This window comes from Otolemur garnettii, unplaced genomic scaffold, assembly GCF_000181295.1.
Source record: "Otolemur garnettii isolate 467f Iridium unplaced genomic scaffold, OtoGar3 scaffold00056, whole genome shotgun sequence".
Taxonomy (NCBI): domain Eukaryota; kingdom Metazoa; phylum Chordata; class Mammalia; order Primates; family Galagidae; genus Otolemur; species Otolemur garnettii.
Window position 1 is genome coordinate 7,563,735 of NW_003852451.1, and position 9,823 is coordinate 7,573,557.

Sequence of the window (9,823 nt, forward strand, 5' to 3'; positions counted from 1 at the left end):
AAAAAAAAAAAAAAAAAAAAAGCTGACTCAACCCTCAGCTTGGAAAACTGCACAAGTGCTTCCTCTCACTCAAGACAACCCTATGTTTTGGTGGGCAGCAGTGTTTGGGGCTTAGCTTTTGCATCCTTATTGATAAAATATTAAAAAATACCAAAGGTTGAGCTTCAAGAAATCTAAAAATATTATGTCTTCCTCAAGGAGGTTCTTAAGTAAAGTTGGCTTTTTTGGAACTGAGAGCAAGTGGTGACAAATACAATGAGCCCCACCGGGACAGTCTGGTTCGTGCTGAGGCGCCATTGGTTTGCCCGCCATTGCTTTAGCACCAGTGCAGATGGCATGATGACAACAGCAAGTGACAGCTGAGTGATACTCTGGAAACAGCTGACCTTGTGGACACCCTGGAAGGGCTTAGACTCTTGGGATCCACAAGGTAGGCCCTGAGAACTGCTAAGCTAGGGCGTGGCCATCATGGCTCTCCACAGCACTGGAGGGAAAAACTCAGATTAACGAAGTCACTGATTGGGCAGTGCCTGTGGCTCAGTGAGTAGGGCGCTGGCCCCATATACTGAGGGTGATATGTTTGAACCCGACCCCGGCCAAACTGCAACAAAAAATAGCCAGGTGTTATGGTGGGCACCTGTAGTCCCAGCTACTCATGAGGCTGAGGCAAGAGAATCACCTAAGCACAAGAGTTGGAGGTTACTGTGAGCTGTGATGCCACGGCATTCTACCGAGGGTGACAAAGTGAGACTCTGTCTCAAAAAAGAAAAAAAAAGTCAACGAAATAGGCTCAGGCTCATGCCATCAAAGGGATGGCTCAGGAAAGTAATGACTCTCTCAGCTTTGAGATTCAAATTAGGTTGAGAAGTCTTCAACTTTTGGGTTAAGGTCAGCACTTTAACCACAAGATTACATTATCTACTAGACACTGTATCAGACTCAGTCATGAGGCATTTGGGAGCAGGACCCATGAAAAAGAGAAGGTATGTGTCAATCCCCCCACACATGACAGTGACCTGTCCCAATGCCCCCAGGTCAGGAGGAACAGCTCCCACCTACCAGCAATACCAGGAAGAGTCAACCAGTCGCCCTCCTCAGCCAGCTGCAGCCACCGTGTCACTTCATCAATTACCACCTTGATTTGGTCTTTATCTAGAGCACTAAAAATGGGCACAAAAAAGAAGTGTTGGAGGAAACCACCCCGGAATCTTAAGGCAATTTTAACACACAAGCAATTTCTGAGGCTTTGGCTTTAACACTGCAATCCTACGAAGGAAACAGGCCAAAGGACCACTGATCCTCCTAGTCCTCTTATGCAATGGGAGTCTAAACAGAGGGCCTGTGTCTTTCCACAGGGTCCCGGCAAGCACTCAATCCCTTTGTCTCTAGTGAGCATGAAGGAAAAGATGCTGTTCTTTAGCCAATACAAAGCATTACTACCAAAACCAGCTTTTTTATTCAGTTTTCAGAGGTAACAGAGCTCTATCTGGGAAAATAAGGAGAAGATGGGAACTTTGGTAAACACATCTCCTGTGTTAGAAATAAGAGTATATTGTTGAGAGACGACCTTTTCTAACATTTTAAAATAACAGAAGGTTAAAAACCCAAATTGTTTTTTTCTCTTATAAAAAGCTACATTTTCATATGAAAACCAGCACCCAGAATACAAAAACAAAAACACCCCTCCATTCAACATTACATGAGATAATTATCTGAACCAAATAATTACTTCATGCTGCAGTTAAAAGCTCTTTGATTTAATCCCCTTCTTCATAAAGGCAAAGAATCTAAAGCCCAAACAGTTTAAATGACTTGTTCAAACCAATAAGTAGTGACCGGCACAGGCCCCCAGCCACCAGCCCAGTCCAGTCCATCTGCAATGCTGTTGCTCATTCTCTGTTCACTCCTGATCCCAGCTTTATGAGATGATACGAGGTGGCAGAAACTCGGCCTGGCACATGAAGCCAAAGAAAAAGAGATAGCTCCTACTCTTGGGGAGCACAGGCGAATCTCATGCATGCTAGGGCAGACACTGCCAGACTGATGCTCAAGGCCAGGTCAGTGCCCAGCATGACTGGCACAGGCAAGGTTACCTGTGAGACACCCTTGAAAAATGTCTCGGAGGCTCATGCTGGGGGCCAGCATAACACCACAAGTCCAACAAAGTGATTCTTCCCCTTGAACACGGGATGGAATTCTGGTTACGTAAGTATCAAACGAAGAATGAGTTTTTCCTTCCGTTTTTAAACACCAAGATCAGGCTGAAGCAGCAAGTTCACAGGGGAGTGAAAGGCATGCAGCAGATGAAGGGCAGCTCTGCAGGCTACCCTGTCCACTGAGCACAGGTGGCTGCAGTCACCCCAGCTAACCACAGATAGGGAGGTCACCACGCTTCTGGGAATAGCCCACACATCCACGGGAAATACAGATAAAACAGCAAAAGAACTAAAAAGCACTCGGAGAAAGGGCCATACCTGCGAACTCTCCAGTTCCCGCACAGAATATTGTGCTTGATTTTCTTTTCCTGTTCTTCATTCATATATGGGATTCCATTTTTGAGAAACTAAGGACAGAAACAGGATAAGACTAGTCAGAGGTATCCTCTGGGCCAGACAGCACAGGGAAGAGAAGCCTTCCTGTCTCATAAGGACAAGTGAGGCAGGGGAAGGAAAGGGGCTGCAGGGCCAGTGAGACTGGACCAGTCCTGAGACATTCCCGGTTCCCTCTTCGGCACCATACCTTGTTGTAGTCGAAGCCATACTGATTCAAAAACTGAACACTAGAAGCCTGGAAAGAGAATTCTGAATCCAAAATCCCAAATGTTGTAGGGAAGAGAAAGAAGTTACACGAATGGGCTACATACCTATAAAAAAGAGACAGAAGGGGAAAAACCAAGACCACTTTCATACCGCTAGCGCACAGAGCAGACTTCAGGCTGGGCTGAGTATCTGAGTCTGCTGTGTGCCAGGTCCTGTGCCTGGCACTGGGCACTCGAGGAATCAGATGGGGATCCTGCCCTTGGGGAACAGGCTGTCCTGCAGAGATAGGTCCTCCACATGCACCCACCCAGGGCTGCTGCTAAGTGAGGGCCTCAGCTGTTTGCAGGGGGGCCACCCCATAGATTGGACATCCTTTCTGACCGTTGGTGCCTGGGAGCTACTGTGTCGTCTGAATAGCACTGTGATTATAACACACTGTATGGAAGGCTCTAATTAATACAGGTGCACACGGAGACAACAGAAACGGGAAAAGCAGCACACAGGGTACAGGGTAGCACCAGGGGTAAAGCCTCATAGGAATGGCACTGCCACCAGAGACTCAAAGGGTGAGCTGTAACCTGCAGAAGACAGAGTGGGCGGAGGAGCAGATACAGCCGGGAGCACGGAACAACCAGGGTGGAACAACTGGGCCACCCCAGGAAGAATGTGAAGGGGCCAACTGTGGATCACAGGCTTTGCCACAGCTCTTTAGACATACTTGTTTGACTCTCCTTCCATGCTGGAAAACACAGACAGCCCTAGAAGAACAAAAGTAGAAGGCTGAGTACCAGACAAAGGCTGTCTGAAGCTAACAATAGAGATGCACGTTCTGAGCAGCGCTCTGCAGTCACAGTGCCCTGTGGGCTGAGGAATGGGAAATGTCTTTATTGACAAAAAGAAAAAAAAACCAGACCAGTGGCATGCCCATTGTCCAACTGGAATTCACACTGAACTTATTAAAATGTGGCCTGTTCTCAGACATAGAATATTGACATTTTCATAGTTTTAAGGCCAGAGAAAAACAAAACCCACAAAGTCTCATAAATTTAGCTGCTTTAAAATGTGAGTTTCACCAAAAAAGGAAAATAAATCATATGCAGTTTAAAACAAAAGACTTCAAATTGGGGTAGAATAGAAATGTAACTAAGAACCGTTTCCCATATTCTGAAAGATGTCTTATAATTAAAAAACAGAAAAGTCAATCATGAATAAAATGTGGTATGCATAGACATGGAGTACTACTCAGCCATAAAAAACGATGATCTAATATCTTTTGTAACAACCTGGATGGAATGAGAAACCAGTCTCCTAAGTGAAATATCATAAGAATGGAAAAAACTCCACAGTGCTTAATGCTAAACCGGAATTAGTTGATCAACACTTTTGTGTACATAGGGAAATAAACGGGAATTAAGGAAGTGGGACAGGAGGAAGCAGGTGGATTTACACCTAACTGGTATAAGGCAAACCTTCTGGTGAAGTGCACACTTATCACTTTGACCTAAAATGAACAAAACAAACTATGTAATCAAACATGTGTGTATCCCCATAATATTCTGAAATATTAAAGAAAGGAGGCTAGGTGCCCGAGCTCAGTGGTTAGGGCACCAACCACATGCATTGGGGCTGGTGAGTTTGAATCAGACCCAGCCTGCTAAACACACAAAAAATAGTCAGGCATTGTGACGGGCACCTGTAGTCCCTTGCTGAGGCAAGAGAATCACTTAAGCCCAAGAGTTTGAGGTTGCTGTAAGCTGTGATGCCATAGCACTCCACCGAGGGCAACAAACATAAAACTGTCTCAAAAAAAAGAAAAAAAAAAAAGGAAAGGAAAAAAGTTAACCACAACAGAAAAACAGCAACAAAATAAAACCCAGGAAATACGCAAACACACCTCCCTTCCCTCATTCACAGTGAAAGCAGAGGTTAGAGTCTGGCCCAGGGTCTATTTCCGTAAATCACATTTTACTGGAATAGAACCATGCTCATTGGTTTATGTATTACCCATGGCTGATTTCAAGTTACAAAGGCAGGACTGAGTAGTTATAATAGAAAGTATAATCCAGGGCGGCACCTGTAGCTCAGTGAGTAGGGCGCCGGCCCCAAATACCAAGGGTGGTGGGTTCAAACGCAGCCCCAGCCAAACTGCAACAAAAAATAGCTGGGTGTTGTGGTGGGTGCCTGTAGTCCCAGCTACCTGGGAGGCTGAGGCAAGAAAATCGCCTAAGCCCAGGAGTTGGAGGTTGTGGTGAGCTGTGACTCCACAGCACTCTACCAAGGGCAATAAAGTGAGACTCTGTCTCTTAAAAAAAAAAAAAAAAAAAAGCATAATGCCTGCAAAACCTAAAATATTTATATCTAGCCTTTTACAGAAAATGTTTATTGACCATTGTATTAAAAAAAGTAAAACAATTATATTTTTCTTCTTATACCATTTGGACAAATACTTTTAAGAGGGGTAATATCCAGTGCTAGCCAGGGAAATAGGCACCTTCGCTGCAGTCATTTGTGAACTCTGGATGGTTGGTAGGAAGAGAAATAGTTTAGCAAAATATCTGAATACATATACTTTCTAATTCCTCAACTCCACTGCCAAAAGTATGGCAGAGGAGATATACTCCAACAGTACAGTGATACACATACATAAATTCCAAGATAGTCAATGCAAACTTGTCAGACGGCACACAAATGGTGACTTAGTATGCACTGTTAGGAGACAAAGTTAATGGGTATGTTCATAATCTGGAATACTATGTGACTGTTAAAAATGAATTTATCGGTATGAGCTGATAAAGAAACATCTCCAAACCCCATGAAGTGAAAAAAAAATTATGGTTTAATCTAAGTAAGTTTTATTTATTTATCTATCTTGAGACAGTCTCACTCTCTTGCCCTCTATTGTCCTAGGTAGAGTGCCATGGCGTCATAGTTCACAGCAATCTCAGACTTCGGTTTGAGCAATCCTCCTCCTTCAGGCTCCCCAGTAGCTGGGACTACAGGCCTGAACCACAGTGCCTAGGTAGTTTTTCTATTTTTAGAGACGAGGTCTCACTTTTGCTCAGGTTAGTCTTGAACTCCTGAGTTCAAGCAATCTACCTGCCTTGGCCTTCTAAAGTGCTAGGATTACAAGCATGAGCCACCAAGCCTGCCCCTGTGTAAATTTTCTTTGGAAAAAAAAAAAAAAAAAAAGGCGGCACCTGTAGCTCAAAAAGTAGGGCGCCAGTCCTATATACCGGAGGTGGTGGCTGAACCGGGCTCTGGCCAAAAAAAAAAGAACCCCATATATTTTTACTTGAGAGACGGAACAGGTAACAGCAGTGTTCCTTAACACTGATTCCCTTAGGCATGGAAACAATGCCACTAAATATTCTCACGGCTGAAAGCTTTGATCCCATAGGTATGATATAGTCAAAACCAAAATTAGTGGCTCAATGCCTGTGGCTCAAGTGGCTAAGGTGCCAGCCACATACACCTAAGGTGGCGGGTTCGAATGCAGCCCGGGCTGCCAAACAACAATGATGGCTGCAACCAAATAATAGCCAGGCATTGTGGCAGGTGCCTGTGGTCTCAGCTACTTGGGAGGCTGAGGCAGGAGACTTGCTTGAGCCCAGGAGTTGGAGGTTGCTGTGAGCTGTGATGCCATGGTACTCTACTGAGGGGGCAGCTTGTCTTAACTAGTAGGAAACTGATGCAAAAATATCTTCTTGAATAACTGATAACAAATACATGAATATTAAACTCACCAATCTGACAGATTGTAAATTGCTGAACACTCTGACGGGTCTTTAGATACCACTCCGACGGCAAATCAAAAAGACTGTGAAAAAACAGGTATCTCATTTGTGGCAGAGGAGCTCAGACCCAGGCACAAGGCCTCAGCCGCTCCCAATTACAGGCAGCACTTTCCCCTTGTTTCAACAACTAGGGAACACGACAGACTCAGTGGACAAAAGCCATGTCCCCTACCCCCTGGCTTGTGGAAGCAATGTTGTAAAATGTCGTTCTGCCCCCAAATGCCAACAGGGTGCCTGGTCTGGCCAGGACCTTGTATAGAGGGTTCACCAGCGAGCTGCCTCTGGCTTGGCTCTAAGACAGCTTTGTCGTTACCTGATCTGTTGGGGCCCAGTCAGGTTAGAACGAAGGCCAGTGAACTCTATGTCCAGACCTGCGGGAGAGGCAACGAAGACAAGAGTCCCCAGGCACAGACGACAGCCACCACTCTACACTGTACATGCTGCAGGTGGCCCATCTGTGCTCAAGAAACCAGGAGAGATCTGGAAAGGAAAACGGAGAAAGCCAAAGCAAGGACCAGCCAGGTCCCCCCCCCGAGGTATCTGGACCGCAGCGGGTCTGGGCCAATACATACGGTACGCGGGGCTCGGGACTTAATTGCTGCTTAACGTCCCACCGTCCATGGGCCCCCAAGAAGGAATCCATTCGTCCTTCCCAAGGGCCCTTCTCTGAGCCCCTGTGGCCTGGTCACCATCTGCCGTCACTCCCTACCCTGGCAATGCCCATAGCCCCCCGCGCCTCACCCACGAAGTCGGCGCCGAGGACGAGCTCCTCCAACAGAGGAAGGCTCTGCTCGAACTCATCCGCGCCCACGTCCATGGCCACGCAGCTCGCTCAAGGGCACCTGGTGAAGCCACGTGCTGCCCACCCGCTTCCGCTGCGCTGGCCTGGCCTTAAAGGGCTCGCGCGCGTGGAAACCGGCCACCCGCCCCTGCCCCACGTGTTCCCTCCTCCGCGCGGGGTGTCAGGGGCGCCCACACCCGCCAGCCAGTTAGCTGATTGCACAACTTGTTGCAAAGGTGAAAGTGGCTTGTATTCAAAGCCCCTGTACCTTGCTCTTCAGCAACATTTTGTGGTCCTTAGGATGAGAACGTCATGTCATTTCCGTGGACCTAGAACGCTAAGAAGCCTGATAGGGTACGGCAGCAAGTACAGCTGGAAAAGGAAGAGCAGGGCAGGAGCAACACCTGAGGCACCACCGTGGACAGGTGCTGGAGCAGCTGCTCCTCCAGTTCCTAAGTCACCACCTCCCCGCAACTTTGTCAATGCCAGTATGGGCGTCTTCCTGCCTTCCTCTACCGCTGTTTTCCTCATTGTTTGTCCACCTCACCGTCATCTTGACATCTTGTATCAAACTTACCACCAGAGCCTCAAGAACTGCCCCTGCGGGGAATCCTTGGTGCAGAAATCCCTGCCCACAGCGTCCCTTACACATGAACCCAATTTTTGTTACTATCAATTCAAAGCTACTGGTCCAGGGTCTTCCTTACAATGTCCTTCCTTGAATTCTATTTCAACCTTGAGATCCCTAGCCCTCAAAGTAAGGTGCGCCGATCAAGCCTTAAGGTGAGAGAAGAAAAATATTAGAATGACATACATTTAGATGTCTCCACTGGGATATGTATTGATCAAAAGGGGACCACTAAAGGGGACCTTTGGATTCTGAAACGCTCAGAAGCAACCATACTTTAAAAAAATGTGGGTAGATACAGATTTCCATTCTTTTTAAAATAACATATTGAATACCCAAATTGGCTGTAGAAGTATTGTAATTGGGGTGTATATTTAAAAATTTGGAAAATGAACTGGGTGTGGTGGCTCATGCCTGTAATCCTAGTACTCTGAAAGGTGGAAGGAGTTTGAGACCACCCTGAGCAAGAACGAGACCCCATCTCTATTAAAAAATAGAAAAAACAGGGTTGGTGCCTATGGCTCAAGTGGCTAAGGCGCTAGCCACGTACACCTAAGGTGGTGAGTTTGAATCTAACCCAGGCCCACCAAACAACGATGGCTGCAACCGAAAAAATAATAGCCAGGCGTTGTGGCGGGCGCCTGTGGTCCCAGCAACTTGGGAGGCAGAGGCAGGAGACTTGCTTGAGCCCAGGAGTTGGAGGTTGCTGTGAGCTATGCCACGGCACTCTACCCAGGGGGACAGCTTGAGGCTCTGTCTCAAAAATAGAAAAAACTAGCCAGGAGTTGTGGCAGGCACCTGTAGCCCCAGCTATGTGGGAAGCTGAGGCAAGAGGATTGCTCAAGCCCAAGAGATTGAGGTGTGTAGAACCAGCACATTGTAACCCATGATTGCATTAATGTATGCAGCTATGATTTAATTAAAAAAAAAAAAAAGACAAGAGATTGAGGTTGCTGTGAGCTATGACGCCATGGCATTCTACCCAGGGCAATAGAGCAAAAAAAAATTGGAACATGTTCTTAACTGCTTACAGGTGCTTCCTTCTTACACTCATCAAGTAGCAAGGAAACAGTTAACACCTTTGATTTAATCAATTCCTTTCAGACAACTGCCAAGGTTCCCATCAACCCAGGCTCTCAGCTTTAGATTAATGCACATGCATGTCAAGAGCCATCTCCCAATGTACATTATGGCAAATTGAGTAGCTGTACATCAAACTAACCCTATCTCTCTCCACTTTTGATTTCAGTCCCTCATGGCACACCTCTCCTCCTTCAGATTTGTTAGGAACCAAGAGCTCAAGTGAGGTTAGCATTCGCCCCTTTCACAGTCACATACTAAGACTGTTTATAAGCTCGGACTGTTACTGCCATTTCCTATTTTTAAAAACCACCCTTGAGCAGCAAACTCCCATTTATTGAGATCACTCACCACAAGCCAAACACGGTAACAAGTGCTCTGCATAAACTTCTTGTGAACTCTTGCCACAGTGACCCTAAACGTAGAGAAAATTTTATATAACCAAAAAATAAGGTTTGGCACCTGTAGCTCAGTGGCTAGGACACCAGCCACCTACACTGGAGCTGGCAGGTTCAAATCCAGCCTGGGCCTGCCAAACAACAATGACAACTACAACCAAAAAATAGCCAGGCATTGTGACAGGTCCCTGTAGTCCCAGCTACTTGGGAGGCTGAGGAAAGAAAATCACTTAAGCCCAAGAGTTTGAGGTTGCTGTGAGCTGACGTCACCACTCTACCCAGAGTGACAAGAGACTCTGTTTCTTTTCTTTTCTTTTTTTTTTTTGTTTTTGTTTTTTTTTGAGACAGAGCCTCGAGCTGTCCCCCTGGGTAGAGTGCTGTGG

The 9,823-nt window shown here is 46.3% G+C and overlaps 1 protein-coding gene across 1 annotated transcript in view; it reads right to left on the reverse strand.

The window, feature by feature from the left end:
- Nucleotides 1–7,370, reverse strand: part of PNLDC1 (PARN like, ribonuclease domain containing 1) — a 20,470-nt gene extending 13,100 nt beyond the window's left edge. The window contains exons 1-7 of the mRNA XM_023514662.1: nucleotides 7,295–7,370; nucleotides 6,867–6,924; nucleotides 6,503–6,576; nucleotides 3,478–3,517; nucleotides 2,740–2,863; nucleotides 2,475–2,563; nucleotides 1,060–1,160 (exon numbers count right to left, since the gene is read on the reverse strand). Of these exons, the coding sequence (XP_023370430.1) occupies nucleotides 1,060–1,160; nucleotides 2,475–2,563; nucleotides 2,740–2,863; nucleotides 3,478–3,517; nucleotides 6,503–6,576; nucleotides 6,867–6,924; nucleotides 7,295–7,370 (562 nt within the window). The remainder of the gene's footprint in view (nucleotides 1–1,059; nucleotides 1,161–2,474; nucleotides 2,564–2,739; nucleotides 2,864–3,477; nucleotides 3,518–6,502; nucleotides 6,577–6,866; nucleotides 6,925–7,294) is intronic.
- Nucleotides 7,371–9,823: the final 2,453 nt, after the last annotated feature.